The following is a 16,289-nucleotide window of genomic DNA, read 5'->3' on the forward strand; positions in this document are numbered from 1 at the left end:
AAATAGACTCCTTTGCAATAGTTATTATCTAAAACTGCTATACCGAATTGTTCAGATATACACCCTTAACATTCGATCATTGTTCGTGATTTCGTGTAACAAAGATAGTTTTATATGACAAGGCGTTCAGTATTATTAAGTACGTCCTATAACGGCAATGTAAGTATGTATATCACTTAGTCACGCAGATTACATGCGTAAAAAAAAATGACTTTTTATGAATTAACAATTTCTAAATGTTGTAAAAAAGTGATATCTGCAACTACAAACATCTATATTTCTTTTTCTAACATGTATATGTAACACGATTCCGGAACATCTTGCCACGTTCACATTCTTCGAAGCTTTCAAGATTGGGGTGGTACAACTGTTTATATCAGTTTGAACATAATGTAAATACTGGTATTGATTGCGCCTCTTAATATTCCTCTGGGATGAAGATGCTTTACAATGGCCCTGTACAGTTATGAACGAAAAGCTGTCTGAACACTTTCCCTTGTTAATTTGACTTTTTAACATGTCAATAACCGAATATTGAGGACAGGCTATACCTCAAGGAGTGCACAATAAATTTCGAGTTTTATCATTTCGTGCACTTATTCAATCCTTCAGTAAATATTAAAGATGCACTCTTATTCCCAAATAAGAAGTAACAAATAATGCAATTGTTAGAAATTATCGAAAAGAGTGAATAAATATCAAAAACAATGGTTCTTATGCAGGTTACCGTGTTTAATTTAAAAAACAACTATGAAATTACGGTTTTTCTTCCTTACATATAATGTACTTTCAAATCGCCCGCCATCTTCCGTTCGTATTCGGAAAATGCTAATTTGCATAATTTATGCCAACCGGAAGTCATAAAGCGATACGACAACTCTCACGAAAGTAAAACGCAAAAAGACAGAAAATGGACAGATCGTCAGGATCGTCGGTAAATATTTGTTTTTGTATGTTTGTATTGTATTTTTGTAGTTTATATAAAGAATAATTAGTTTGAGCTTTCATTTTTAACTATAAACGTTGATTTTCGTGAATATTCGTGAGCGTCTAAGTGTCCGAAAGCGTCACCAGTTTAAACTTTGTTATCTTGCGGTTTGTCAATAAAACTTGAAATTAACTTCTCACACATTATTACTGATTTTTTTTATTTGTTCTGATTTTATTTTGTAAAGGCCTCAAAACAGAATGTGTTAGATTTGGGACCAATAACAAAGGCATTTTTTATTCTACTCCCAATCCCATGTAATGTTTAACTTGCAATTCAACATTGTAAGCAGAATGAAAATTCAGTTTAGTTTGTTGTTGAATATTTTAGAGAAAAATTATCTGATACCCTTATTTAACTGGATCAGCACCCATTTGAAAAAAAAAATGATTTGTTAATGTACCAGGCAATGTCTTTTGCTATGGATGACTTCTTTACTCAAACACATTACAAAAATGATTATTTCAAATATCTTGCAGTCCCCAGTTCCTTCAAGTGAATCATCTACACAAAGCCCTTCACGAAAGAGGCATCTTGAAGAGCCCTGCGCGGGACCATCTAAGAAAAGGAAAAGTATGACCCATAAATATCAGTAAAATTCCTCAAATGTTATTCATACAAAAACTGTGCATGGTTTCAGTATAATTTATTAGAAAATTTAAACAATGACTGCCAGAGATGGTTGCGATAACTATGGAAGTGAACCTGAGACTGGGCGGAGCTAGGTGTGTTCACTAGGTTTCAAACCAATAATGACTGGAACACAAAAACACTCAATGTCAACATGTCAACAGCATCCTGCCAGTGCCATTTAGTATCATTGTATCAAAAGTTAGCCAGGTTTAATAAAAACAAGGTTAAATGGTTTAAGTTACAAAACTGGTTTCAAAGATCTTAATATCCTCATATATTCTGTAAACTTATTAAAATATGCATGCTACTTTCAAAGAGAAAATGAAACCCTTATTAAAAGGAAACTGCTGACCAAATTGAATTAGTGATGATAATAAACTGATATGCAACCTTCTCTTTATTTCCATTTCAGAGCCCCAAGCCCCAGTGCCAAAAGGAAAAGGTGCCAGCCGAGGGAAGGGGAAAGGAAAGGGGAAAGCCCCTGCTGCCTCGGCCAGGCGAAGAAAGAATGATGATGAAGAGTTTGAGGAAGAGCAGGCTCTTTTGAAAAAACAGCAGGAAATTATGAGGGTATGTCATAAATATTCTTGACTAGTGATGTTAAAACTGTTTGAGATAACAACAGTAAGTTGAATCTGGTCAATGTTATTCTATAATGAGAAAATTCAAAATCAATGTAGAGTAATAGTGAAAAAGGTGTCCCCTTTAATTGTACACATGACCTAATTACAGGCTGAGGTTGGTCGACCAAGCGGCACATGGCAGATATTATCTGCCAAGCCATCAATTTTGACCCCAGCCTCATGATGCATGTGATGCAGCCAGCCGCACGCCAGCCAGGAGGATACCACCCTCAACCAGGTGATGCTGTTCCAAATTGGTGCATTTGCGGGAGGTGTCGAGAAATGCCCACACAATCTGAAAGGCGGTGCTGCGGAAAGGCCAAGTGCCTTTCTCTTTACCCAGTAAGTGTTTCCTGTCATTGGTTGCAATAGTATTTTTCTCACGATCAAGTCTACTTCATATTTAAATAGCAAATCCAGTAAAAGAATATGGTCTTTTAATGCCTTATTAGTCATTTTTATTGTTTTTGTATTTCATGTTTAGTATGTGTACCAATAAAAAAGAAATATATTTTCCATAGGACTTTGACCTTCTTATCCTACATGAGAGAGTCCTTGCCCTGGCCCGCATATTCCGGAGGGACCTGCTTGTGTTTGAAGATGACGTTGACCTTATGAGGGCAAACAGACATCAGGCTTACCGCCAATTCACACTTTGGAGTTATGGAAGGCTTGGGGCTGGGGACAGGAGGGTGATTCCTTCATGCTGTGTCTGGCGTATCAGGGACATGTTTCCTGATCCGTTTGGCCAGTACAAGGGATATATTCGCAGTCGCCTCGGCTAGAGTTATGGAAACAGCTTGCTGCTTTTTGTGCTTATTTATGTGAAAAGCCATTTATAATTCCATAAATCTAAAATTGAACCTGTAGTCTTTCTATAACATCCTTTGGTAACAATATTAATTTCTTTACTTTTGAATATCTTTCTGTTGAAAATGAATCTTATATTTATCTGAGACCATGCTGGAAATAATAAAGTTGTTTTGTATTAAAAGGATCATCAATTATCAGCAAAGTCACAACATCACAAGTCAGGTTAAAGGTTTATTGTTCAAACAAACAAACTACTATTTCAAAAAATAATCATGCATACCATCTTATATCAGCTCTTCATAATTATTGCTAATTTTTTTCAGATCTGCTCTGTGACACTTTGCTCTCCTTTTCATAATGCCATTATGTTATGTTGACTTTGCCTTCAATCATTAAAGCTGCACTCTCACAGACTGAACTTCTTCACAACTTTTTGTCTTGGAACGAGGCAATTTTTGCTATATAAGGCTGTAAAGAATTTTTTTTCGCAAATTCTATATTAGGTTAAAAAAAGATGTTTAATGCATTTTTTCTTGAATCGTTAGTAACGGGTTAGCCATTTAACATTAATTTTCGAGGGGAAATACGAATCTGTGGTCTGATCTTTTGGCAGCAATCTTTTATCATTGGTTTGCAGATATTGGTGCCAAAAATCTTTTAAAGACCAAAAAAAATAGTTGTAAAATTGGTATATCTTTGAAAGTGCAGCTTTAATTTCACTTTCAATATCTTTTGAATAACTGTTATTGATATTATTTTGTCTGACTTTGAGATTCCCATGTGCCATGTACATACACTTTCTTTTCACTTTTTTTTTACACATTACAACCGACTTGTTGTATTGCACCAGCATGACCCTAAAGGTACTTGCTCATGTTTTATACCAAACATTAGTTTTCTCTGTTATGGGTTTAGAAAATTGTTTTATCGTATTTATCGAAAAACCGATGCCTTAACCACAAGGCCACAAGGAAGTAACCAAAGAAGTTGATATTTTGACATCCTAACACTGAATTGATAATATCCAATGATAATGTCAATAAACCAATCACACAACAACAAAGCTGTAATAAAGGAACAAAATGAACTGATTTTGATGACACTTTATTTCTTCATACTAAAAAAGTGCATTTTTGCAAAAACATGAGCGAGTACCTTTAATCATTGTACATAAGATTTTCCATTAAACACATGTAACTGATTGAAGTATTTTATGTACAGTGTATAAAGTAAATCAAACTTGTTTTAATTTGCCTCTACAAATGTTCAGTTAAGTGTTGTTGTTTTTTTTTTATTCTTGAACAAGATTATTTGTTTCAGTTAACTTTGGAAATCTCTCTTTTGTAAAGATATTTACATTTTTTGAAGTATAGTATAGTCTTGTATAGAAAATAAAATATTTCAACTACTTTTTGCCTTTCAAATTGTTTTTCAGTGGATCAATGGAGTATTAAAATGCTATTATCTAGGAGCATTTAGATTTTTCCTGACAATAATTTATTGACCAAATATGTAGTGTCTCAACTCAAAATAAAAGTGCTTTCAGCTTATCAGTGGATTTCGGGTCATATTTATCACAGTGAGCAATAAGGAGCCATTACTTTAGGTGTTTGGCAATATGTTAAACAGAAAATGTCTTTTTTAAAATCTCAGTTCAAATGAAAGAACTTCACACCCTGGATCATGACACCAAATGACATGTCATTTTAACTAGAAGAATGACTTATTGTTGACTTATGACAATGACTTATTTGATTTGGATGACAAAAGTCACTGCACCTTGCATAAATGAGAACAAATTTTGGACATGACTAAACTAAATAAATAAAAGCTAACAAACATGACTTGGAAGCAATGAATGAAGGAATCAGGTTTCCCTGAAATAACTATAACTGTCTGCAGAAGGTCGGGGTATCAATAAATGATTTCTTTGGCCAAGTGCAGCTTAGAAATTCTATGGTATCAGTTTTACAGTTGGTAGTAATAATTAAAACTAGTAAAACAAGAGATGTTTGTCAAGCATTATGCCCCCCTCCCCCCCCCCCAAGCGCCATTATGTCAGGATTATATTTGGGCAATTTAATAAAATATGCATGGACCTCAAAATCAGGGCCATGGGTGCAGGCAGTGTCAAGTTATTACACAGACAAGCTTTTTGCATTAAAGCTCACTGTGACCTTGACCTTATGACCCCTTAAATTAAAAGGGGTCATCTACAGGTCAGGCCCAATCCCCTAGTCATTTCGATGATCATAGGTCTACGCTTTGTTGAGATATCACTGGGAGAAGCTTTCTTACCTTTTTCAAGTGAAAGGTCACTGTGACCATGACCTTTGACCCAATGAAACCCAACATCAACAGGGGTCATCAACTGGTCAGGCCCTATCTTCCTGTCAAGTTGTCCAGGAATTGTCAAGTTTGCTTTCAAGGTCACTGTGACCTTGACCTTTGACTTGATGACCCCAAAGTCAATAGGGGCCATCTACTGATCACACCCAACCTACACGTTTTAGGGCCATGTGTGCAGAAATTATCACTGTGACCTTGACCTTTAACCTGATGATCCCTAAAAGCATTAGGGGTCATCTACTGGTCAGGCCCAGCTTCAATGTCAAGTTTGATGACCATAGGTCTAGCCATTGGTGATTAATCACTCGGACAAGCTTTAATATCCTTTTACCATTATCTTCAGGTCAAGTTTGGTGACCATCCTTCAAGGAATTGTCGAGTCATCACTCGGACAAGCTTTGGTCTACCGACGGACTGACATGTGCAAAGCAATATACCCCTGTTCTTCGAAGGGGGGGGGCATAATAACACAATTTCTTACAAGTAGTCATAGCTAAATATAGGAGAACAGCTTTATCTGACTTTATTTCACACAATATAAAAATGAGATCAAAAAGCAATAACTATAATTGTCTCTTAGTAAAAACTAAATTCAGGTTCAGATTCTGTCCGCACGATTATCTATGTCTACACTTCCTGCCCTTTTCGTCATTGCCTCAAAACATCATATGTTCATTGTCTTCACTTAAAGCGTGACTTCTGCTCTAGAACGATCTCCTTTGTGGCCTTAGGGGATAATGGGGCCAGATTCTTTGAAATCCGCCTGGGGTCCCCCTCCTTCAGCACCCTTTTCTGGCTCATCCCAACCCGGTCATCCAGTCTCAGCCTCAAAGCCCTTTTCAGCATTGTCCTTATATATTGGTATTTTTTTTGTTCTTTAACTGGATACACTGACCATCGACCGCTTTTTTTGTTAAATACCCGTCTCAATCTGCAAAGTTAGTCATAACAAAACCAGAATGATACAGGGGCCAAATGGATAGCATGCAAGGCAGTGGGAGTAAAATGCTTGTAAGAATAATGATTGAAGTGTCAGTTCACAAACACATTCAAAAAATGATTAGCATGTTTAATTGTGTAAGTGAACTTTTGCTATGAAAGCAAATTTACTCTGGTTCACCCCATCAAATATTAAAGCTGTGATATTTGATTTTGATAAAAAGGCATGTTTATTCCATATTGGTTTTGATCAATGAGAAAAAACATTACCTTTGTTAAAATCTTACATTCTGAATGACTCTGAATTTTATGCAAAATCTAATGGCATACCTCATTGATCCATTTTTGTTGAATTGTACTGACCGATCCTGATGCAGGTTATGATTCAGTGCAGCTAACAAATTTCTCATTCGGTACACAGGTGGTGTGTAGGCGAAGCGCTTTGCACAATACATCAAAAGATGTTGGTGAAAGCCTTCCAGTTCTGCAGTGCTTCTGGAAAATCAGATACCATATTTATATACAATTGTTCAACCATATATATACAACAATGTGGCTTTTATGTCAGAACTATGTGAACAGTTCTGGGTCATGCCACAGATGCTACATGGAAAGTGTATAATTATAAAGGTTGCCCAGTTGTTTCAGAGGCTATGTCGGTTAAAATGAAAAGGTTTAAATTATATGGTCATTGGCCATTGGATCCAATCATAAGGTAATGAAAATGAAGTGAACTTTTGTTACCTGAACTTCAGATAGTAGGCAACTTTCTTTAGTAGACGTTTGTCCATCACCACAGAAGAAAGGTCCTTCAGAACTGCAGAATTTTTGATCCTGTGCAGCCATGGCTTGTCACGATCTTCTGCGGCCAGTGGACCGTGGTGGCATTCATTACAGCCATCATCCCCATAAGATATGAGCCATTCGTGCTCATCTGTGACATGGTGTAGCACACTCACCCATATTCCCTGAATACATAGAAAACAAAAGCTTAACATTCTGAAAAATACTATGAATTTCAATTTCACCAAGATACATGAGTTTTTCTGCAACACAACTTTTTCTTTGACCTTTTTATCTATGATTAATTTCATTCATTTGCCATCATTATTTTTTTCTCAGTATCCAAACACAAATAAAGTACATGTAACACATCAAGAAAGAACTGCACAAATTACCATGCGGTAACGGCTAGCACATTCAGGAGCCTGATGTGCAAAATTCACCATGATATTTTGATCAAATAATCTGAGGACCCACCTTATCTCCCAGTGCTAATAAAAGTGGGTAAGCTGTCAGTTGCTTGCAGCAAAACTAAGGAATGCACTGGTAATGGAGCCCAGGTAGATCCGTTTTAAACTGGCAATGCATTAAAATGAACAAAGCTGTCAATAAGGCTTGTGACCCTACAACACCAAATTATCTTGTGCATGTATCTCTCTTTACAGTGATCACAGAGGAAAAACATTTTAAGCAGACTCTACCTTAAACTGGGCCTCAGTTTCCGCAACCTTGCATGCATACCAGAAATGGTTCACTATGTCTTTGATCCAATCTCTCAGGATGCGGTTGTCCTTCTTCAGAGAGAGCTGAAAGGAAAATTTTATAAGATAATAATGTTATCAATACATAACAATTGAAATTCACACTTAGTTATAGGAGTCAATAAATGCATGTATATATTGAGCAAACTTATATTGTATTTACCTTCGTCAGCTTTTTGCCTAAATTTTTGGCCACATGCCAAATATCATGCGAGTGGAAAATACCCTTCTGCTCTTTGTTATCTGTACCTGAACAAGTCATATAATCAATAAAGTTATAGAAATAGCATCAAGTTAGAACATACATTACTTTAAAGGTTAAACTTGACATTAAATGAACTTCAAGTACACTGCCAGACACTTGGAACATATAAGCAGCGAACCGCTAGATAATGCTATATAACTCATTTAGAGCTTTGTTAAGACGCCTTAAAAACAATTTTTAATTTCTTACTCATCATGGCAGTGATTCCCAGTGATTACACAAACATCTTTGTCCAGCAGCTCTTCAAGGCAGGCTTTCAGTGCTTTTTTCTCCATGGCAGCAGATTTCCTATCAGTTTCACGTTTTTCCATGGTCTTCAAGGTTAGAATTTTCTTGGAATCATTCTCCATCAAGGTGTAGGAGCAGTACTGGGCACAATGGCCTGGGCTGTCATTACATCCATCTCCTGAAAAGGCAGAATACAGATGGACATTATGTGTGTGTCCTTATTACCTTTTTGCCACATGTCTAAATTAAGCAACATACCCTTTAACTGTAAAATTGAAAGTTAAGTGATATGCATTTTTGACTGAAATCCTTGTGTTTTAATCATGTTTAACAAATTTCCCAAAAAGTAGGGTAATACAATCTAAATGGTTTGTTTCACTGGCCCAAATAAAGGATTGACTGTTGTAATTGTCTCAGATATAGACTGTTTCTGTCTGATTATCTATATGCATAAATCAAGATAAAACATTTGTGCACAGATTTATTAGATATTCATGGCAATTTTTAATAGCGTTGATAAAAACATTGAAGCTAAAAATCAAATTGAAACAGACAGCCAAAAAAAAACATAGAGTGACATAAAAAGACATAAAATGTATTGTATAGTTACCAAGAACTATGACATCTTGGCCATGAAATGACTGTATTAGATCCTGTTGATGTTCTTGCCAGTAACTGTCAACTGTTGGTACCAAGTAAGCTCCCTGAACACGGAAGAACTGTTGTTCTGAAGGAAACTTTAACTTTAGCATATCAGCCCAAAGCTTCAGTTTGCTGAAGTTGTTCCCTGACAAAACTGTAGTGGCAGATATCAGGAAGTCGCCACTGTGCACTCTGCGATTCAGAAGGGGCTGGGAACACCATCGGCCATTGCTGTGACCCTCTTTACAAACCTGGTTGTTGAAAAAATGAACAAAACTAAGCTTACATTCAGTTTTGTTGATCAGTGACAACATTTGAGGCTAAAGTGTATCAGGGCATACACAGAACTAAGCACAATCGAACAATTTAAAATCATGAACATGTAAAAAATCTTGATTATGTTCATGTTATGTGTCGAGTGAAATCTTATAAACATGTAGGGTGTGACATGAGCCTTTTACTATGTATTTTTTAAAGCTGCGATCTCACAGATTGAACCCTTTGTTAAAAAAAATATTTTGTTGTGGAACAAGCAAATTTATGCAGAAAAGGCATGGGAACCAGTGATAAAAGACTGCTGACAAAAAAAAAATCAAAGCACAACTTTTCATTCTTAAGTTTAAAAAATCTGTTATCTGATGTTATGTCAGCAATCTTATATCAGTGGTTTACAGATATTTACACAAAGATTGGCTCATTCAAAGGCAAAAAATGTTGTCAAAATGGTAAATCTGTGAGAGTGCAGCTTTAAAATACAAATTGGAAATTATAAACAAGAGCTGTCACAGAGACAGCGCGTTCGACTATTCCACCGCTTTTCAGTGCAAGGATTGAAAAGTTTTGGCGAAACATGCATGGGTCACTGTTAGATTAGATTTCAATGCAATACATGATGTGCGGAGATATTTAACATAAATGTGGTTACATGCAAAATTTTAACTAGAATTTTTAAGTGTAATAATAAAGGGCCATTATTTGCAAAACACAGTTATCTAACTTGATTATTCAATTAGGTTGGGTGGTTGAATACCATTGTATAAATTCTCAATACAATACATCAAGTACTTGCTGAGATATTATCCTATGTGTGCTAACATGCAAGACCTTAACCAGAATTTCTAAGTCGCATAATAAAGGGGCAAAAATTATATAATAAAAAAGATAGAGTTATCTTACTTGATTAAAAAAGAAGGTTAAATGGTTGGGAGCCTGTGTGTAAAGTTACAATGCAACACATGATGTATTTGCTGAAGCATTGACTTAAAAGTGGTTTCATGCAAAACCTTAACCAGAATTTCTAAGTCAAATAATAAAGGCATATTATTGGCATTACATGCAAAGTAGAGTTATAAAACTTGGTTAATTAATTAGGTTGGATGGTTGAGTACCATTGTATAAAGTCTCAATGCAATACCTGAAGTAGTTGCTGAGATATTAACCTATGTGTGCTTGCACGCAAAACCTTAACCAACGGGTGACGCCGACGCTTGGATGAGTAGTATAGCTCTCCTTATTTTTCGAATAGTCGAGCTAAAATGACATGTTTTGTCATGTGTTGACATGCTGTGTAAACTTACCCATTCAAGATAGACAGCTGATCCCTTGTAGGTGTCTTTAATCTCCACCTCATGAGATTTACAGGTTCTGCATGCTGGCACTGCTCTGCTGGCTAGAATCTTCAGCTGGTCCATGAAAACGAGCAAAGTATCATCTTCACATAAAACACCAATGTCACCATCTGATTTTATGTGATTAACTCCATCAACCAAATCAGTCAGATCTTCTTCATCGCTGTCTTCAACCATCTCCACAATATCCCTGTCAAGCTCAATTTCTTCATACGAGACATCTGGACAATCCTTCAAATAAGGAGGGCTGAACAGGGTTCGACACTAACAGTAGTCCGGTAGTCCGAGACTACCAGATTTAAGGTCGGACTACAAGACATTTTAAGTCAATAGTCCGTCGGACTTCTAAAAGAAAGTAAATATCACATCAGTTAATTGAGCATAAAATCTTTATTACGCTTAAACTTGCGTAAAATTTGATGTCAAGAAGCCGATTATCACCGGTAAACACTCATTGTAAAGCTTGCCGAGGATGGCCGAGCAGTTCCGGACAACATGGACTGTTAACCGAATTTCGCGCGCATTTCGTATAGCCTTTCGATTAATGTTTAAACCAGTCAGTAGAATGTCTTTATTTAGAAAGGGAAAAACCATTTTCACACTCTATGGTGTGTTTTAATCGTCAGACATGTGCACCTCTGCTTAAATGTCAGCAAGGTAGATTTGGGTCCAAGTGGCAGATTTTCTAAATCCCTTGCATTTTCAGTCAAAAACAATGAAAGATACGATGCAGATAAACACTTGACGGTTTTTACTATTTTTAGATTTTCTGAAAATACGTCGTAATTATTATGGTTTAGGGTATTGCCAAATGTCGGTGTTTATTTAAAGCAAACAGAAGGAACATTATGTCTGGCTTATGAAATCTTTCAAACTGGCTTTTAGAAGAACAGCTGATAAATTAATCATACTGCCAAAACAGGTATAATGCAGTGTAAGTGCAGACGATGACAGAGTTGTGTGCTTTAATTTTCGCGCCAAAATATAACATTTATACTTTGAAGCTAGGGCAAATAACAATTAACACCACGCCGATAGCGATAAGGCTACACCTACAGTGTCACATGACCTCTTAATTTAGGACCTCCGAAAAATACCCAGAAGCAGACGATAATAATTCAAAAGTTATAAATGACAATCAGATAAAAAATGCATGGAACATGGTAAAACATAGCAATAAAACCAAGTATAACATTAAATAAGTTCATTATTATTAATTGTATGCAATGTATAATTCAGGTAGAAAAATGTCTAGGCTTTAAAATAATTTATTTCTAAATAACATCGGAATTTTGTTACAGTACAATAACAGTCTCTATTTTAAAACTCAAATAAAGGGAAACAAAACATGTATTAATTTCCTATCCGAAAATCAACAAAAAAAGATGTTTGTATAGATCCATTGTCAAAACTTAATGGATTTCGCTGTTTTTCTTCCTTTTTCGATTCAGAATCACCTGTTTTATACTAGTGTAATGCATTATTATCATTATTTATATAACTACCTTATTGTTTCTCTCAATGAATAAATTTCCGTTTTAAATGAAATGCAAAACTGTTCTAACAATCAGCATAGAAATTTTGAAACGACCATAGTCATTATACATGCAAAGGTTTTTACTTTGATTTGCGTCTTTTTAAAATATGATTTTGTTTTATCTATACGTATATACTTTTTGTGACCTTAAGCTATATATCAAATATTTAATTAAATTTAATAAAAAATGTAACTCACATAAATTGAGGTGTCTTTTTCACTAATATGTCAAACAAACTTAAATGCAAATGTATATACCTCGGTTTTAAAACTTTTCGCACAATAAGGAGACAAATTTCAAAATCAAACTAAATCCCAAGATATCATCAATATTGTACAAGAATTCTCATAATGATATTTATTATTTTAAGGCTATTAAAACGGAAATATACGTATATTATGTACGTTTACATTAAGACATTTTGAGAATTGAATTAGTCTACTAAACAGTACCTTGTTATCAATTATAATTTTAGCAGCATAAAGGGAAAATGTCAGTATTTCGGATTTCTTAAACTGTCTTTACTATCTCTCAATTATGAGACATAATTTGTGTTAAATATATATAACAGCGTAATTACACTACTGTTGATATGTGAGGATTGTCGGAGGTCATGGCGGATAGCAACGGCAACTGATAAGCCCTGCCTAATCTGGACGCTAGTTTGAGTGACAGGCAGCGTCATGTTAATTGTTATCTTACTCCCATACAAAAAATAATTAATAACACTTTCGGAATTTATTTCATCATGTTTTATTAAGTATTATATGATATGTTGTTTAGATTAACAAAGAATACTCAATAGTAGGATACCAATAATCAAATATTGCTTATCAGTAGGATGTCTGTCATTTGTGCCATAACTTAGCAACGATCTCAGTCGAGGTGTTTTAGTGTCAAGTGATTTATTGCAACATTTTCCTGAAAGTGACAGATTATGGGGTATTTTAGCATGTTTTTTAGATTTTTAATCTGAGGTATTTTAGCATAGTTTTTAGCATTTTTTTGGTTTTAAAATTAAATTTAAAGGCCAAAAATTGTTTTGAAGAATGTGGAAATTTTAAGATTGAGACAGATAAAAATCATGACCAATCAAAGGGTTATACTGACAATGTTATAAGAAGGCTAAGTCTCACAAAACACTGAAGGCTTTCATTTTTATGGACTACCAGAGTTTTTGCTGGACTACCCAGATTTTGGATCCAGTAGTCCGAGGGACTACCTTGTGAAAAATGTTAGTGTCTAACCCTGCTGAAACAAAAATATAAAAACATAAAATGCATAAAAAGATTGCTTATTTGAGAAGGAAAGGACTAATAAAAGTATAATCTCAAACTGTACAGGCTGATGGGTTAAGAGGGGTATGGTCAGTACTTTACACCTTACTTTGATCAGTTGTACCAAGATTTACTTACTTGGATAACATTTGCAACAGACCAACCAGTCACCCATATGATGACTACCAATCCCCCTTAATTACAATACTATTTGTTGACATTGCTTGTTTTTACGTATTCTAACATGTTGTTTTTATTCTATTTGCAGATGAATCATTTCTGTATTTCATAATAAAAAATGAACTGTCTATATGAAAACTTACAGAACTGCAGTCAAAGCAAAGCTGGGTTCATAGTCAGGATCATCTGTCAAGCTCTCATCGGTATCCGAGAATGTGCAGTCGAGGGTTATGCTTTAGAAAGAAAAATAACAAATTGATTTTACATTAAAGAAAAAGCATTCATAGGAACAAATAGATACACTGTTCATTTGTAAACAGTTCTATTAATCTAATCAGTTGTTTACCAGTATATCACAAATAATATCCTTATTTCAATTTGTTTATCAATACTTGTGAATGATAAAAAGATGGCATTAGGGCATGAAACAAAACACAACCAAAACTCCCTTTTTTGAAGTTGGCATCAGTACCTACTATTAATCAAAATTTCTTTTGGGTAGAAAAAGTGTTTTAACCACTTCTATTATTCAAGTAACTAAATCTGATGGAGTCTGAAACAGTGAAGACCCTTATTTGAGAAGCAGACAAATCAATCACATTAATCTACTCTATTTCAATTACAAAGGTAAACTCACTCTAAAGGGTTGACAAATGATGAAGATTGCAACTTCTGTTTTGATGGTCTCTTCTCTGGTGAATGCCTGTAAAACATTAACATTGCATGGTTTATCAAATGTAATAGATATGTTGTCTATTATATGTAATGAAAGAATACAACATTGCAGTACATAGGCTCATGATTTTTTATAATGCACAATGTAACACTGCACAAATTGCAATGTGCATATACACCGGTGTTCAAACACATTTCTCCTTGCTCTGTCAGTAGACTTTTATTCTAGTATTCAGTAAGGAAAACTAGTAAGACAGTCTATTCACCTCTATACATTATTTACAAATACCTGGTTACTAATTATGATACCATTTATAGGTACCATAAGGAATTATAGAGTATTATAAGGCAGGGCCTATTGACGGATAGAACTGATTATTTAGGAAAATATCCTTACTGTGTTGAACTTTCATCAGAAGATTTCAGGACTTCAATTCCAGACATGATCTCACTGAAACAAAATCATAAAATTAATTTTTGAAAATAAAAATGATTTGTTTGCTTACAATACAGCCTTACTGTATACATACAAATTCTTTGATCCACGTAAGAAAATAATAAATAACTTCTTCAGGTTTCTTAATAATAAAAGTCAAGTTGTTTCTTGACTATGGAATATGTGTAACCAATAGTAAAGGACTAAACTTTAGGTTACAGTTACCTGTCAGTCTCTGGTGCAGAAACCTCTGATACAGATGGTGTTTTCTGACTGTGTTGTGGTATGTATCCTTGACATGGGGTTGAGGTCATATGTGTCATGTGCATGACTCTAGTCTCTGGTTTGTCCTTGTGATGCAAATAAATGTGCAAATGAAAAACCCTTTTTTACTCAAAACATCATAAATATGACATAATGCAATAGCATTTTCAAGAATAAAGCTTCCAGATATTATGCGTTAGGGTGAATGGGGGGGGGGGGCTATAATTTATTAAGCCCAATCAAACTGCAATATGGATTTAGTGAATGCTGAAGACTGGGTTATGACATATACATGTACATTCTGTTTTAAATCATGAACAATAATTTGTGTGATCTACATCAAATAGACATTCTACTAAACAATACTGAAGAACAAGTACATGAACATAATTGACACCAATGTTTTAAGACATGGAAACTGATGAAATGTGCAAGTGGCCAAAGCAATATTGCATCTTGATTAAAATTTGTTGACCTTCACCAGGTGTTCATAATCATGTGTACTGTGCTGTCAGTCCCTCAGTGTCAGTCTGTTAACCTAGTCATTCTAAAATGCCGTCCAGGCTTTTTTTAATGATGGTTAGCCTGGACGTTCAAGGCTAACCATCAGTAAAAAAAAAGCCTGGACGGCATTTTAGAATGACTATATGTTAACCCATCCATATCCAATGCATATTGATTATTATCATGACTATGTGACTTGATTTATTCTCAAATAATCATCATGCTTACAATCTGAATATCAGCACAAAATACTGCACACACGTTGGAGCCTGTTTAAGGCAGAAGAGCAATGCAAAATATCCGGTAGTACATTATCCGAATTGGGAACAAGTATTTATCAACGAATTATTACGATAAATTTTGCAGCTAGTTTTTCCTATCAAAGTGTCACATATGGCAATAAATCCAGGCATTCAAATACAAATAAAAAATGCTTACATTGAACAAATGAATAATTAAATTCATCGTAGTTAAATCAAAACAAAAAGGAAAGTAGAAAAGTACCTGTCAATCAAAAAGGTTGCCAACTCTCGGTCGCTTTTCAATCCGTTCTCGACTTTAATCCTCTCCCATCTTTCAGTCTCACTTCCAATATATATTCCTGACTTAGATGCCTCTAAATTTCTGGTGGCCATCCTCCTTTTTCTCCCAGATTCGGCCAGTTTAGGTCTTCCGCGTTTCTTTGTTGTTGCCTCCATTTTGAATTTTCCGCTACCTCATTAGTATGCAAGATATTTCCGATATCAACCGAACGAATTTTACG

At 34.9% G+C, this 16,289-nt stretch overlaps 2 protein-coding genes across 2 annotated transcripts; one reads left to right on the forward strand and one right to left on the reverse strand.

Annotated features, from left to right (window-relative positions):
- Nucleotides 1-871: 871 nt before the first annotated feature.
- LOC128246854 (P2X purinoceptor 7-like) lies at nucleotides 872-4,537 on the forward strand. Its single transcript, XM_052965348.1, has 5 exons — nucleotides 872-934; nucleotides 1,468-1,561; nucleotides 2,034-2,191; nucleotides 2,354-2,586; nucleotides 2,766-4,537. The coding sequence occupies exons 4-5, from the start codon at nucleotides 2,380-2,382 to the stop codon at nucleotides 3,027-3,029; spliced, it is 471 nt and encodes a 156-aa protein (XP_052821308.1). The 5' UTR covers nucleotides 872-934; nucleotides 1,468-1,561; nucleotides 2,034-2,191; nucleotides 2,354-2,379; the 3' UTR covers nucleotides 3,030-4,537.
- A 1,375-nt stretch (nucleotides 4,538-5,912) lies between these two features.
- Nucleotides 5,913-16,220, reverse strand: LOC128202909 (uncharacterized). Its single transcript, XM_052904082.1, has 14 exons — nucleotides 16,031-16,220; nucleotides 14,984-15,108; nucleotides 14,720-14,773; nucleotides 14,285-14,350; nucleotides 13,791-13,880; nucleotides 10,602-10,899; nucleotides 8,993-9,275; nucleotides 8,344-8,560; nucleotides 8,239-8,249; nucleotides 8,053-8,138; nucleotides 7,830-7,934; nucleotides 7,090-7,313; nucleotides 6,676-6,840; nucleotides 5,913-6,337 (listed from the first exon to the last, which is right to left on the reverse strand). The coding sequence occupies exons 2-14, from the start codon at nucleotides 15,085-15,087 to the stop codon at nucleotides 6,088-6,090; spliced, it is 1,953 nt and encodes a 650-aa protein (XP_052760042.1). The 5' UTR covers nucleotides 15,088-15,108; nucleotides 16,031-16,220; the 3' UTR covers nucleotides 5,913-6,087.
- Nucleotides 16,221-16,289: the final 69 nt, after the last annotated feature.

This window comes from Mya arenaria, chromosome 9 (assembly GCF_026914265.1).
Source record: "Mya arenaria isolate MELC-2E11 chromosome 9, ASM2691426v1".
NCBI lineage: Eukaryota > Metazoa > Mollusca > Bivalvia > Myida > Myidae > Mya > Mya arenaria.

Bases quoted from the DNA above. Each gene is read 5' to 3' on its own strand.
- LOC128246854 (XM_052965348.1), top strand. From the start codon at position 2,380: ATGGCAGATATTATCTGCCAAGCCATCAATTTTGACCCCAGCCTCATG. The intron at 2,587-2,765 runs GTAAGTGTTTCC...TATTTTCCATAG, and splicing joins AGTGCCTTTCTCTTTACCCA to GACTTTGACCTTCTTATCCT.
- LOC128202909 (XM_052904082.1), bottom strand. From the start codon at position 15,087: ATGCACATGACACATATGACCTCAACCCCATGTCAAGGATACATACCA. The intron at 14,774-14,983 runs GTAACTGTAACC...ATTTTGTTTCAG, and splicing joins TCTGCACCAGAGACTGACAG to TGAGATCATGTCTGGAATTG. The intron at 10,900-13,790 runs GTAAGTTTTCAT...AACCCTGTTCAG, and splicing joins TTTGCTTTGACTGCAGTTCT to CCCTCCTTATTTGAAGGATT.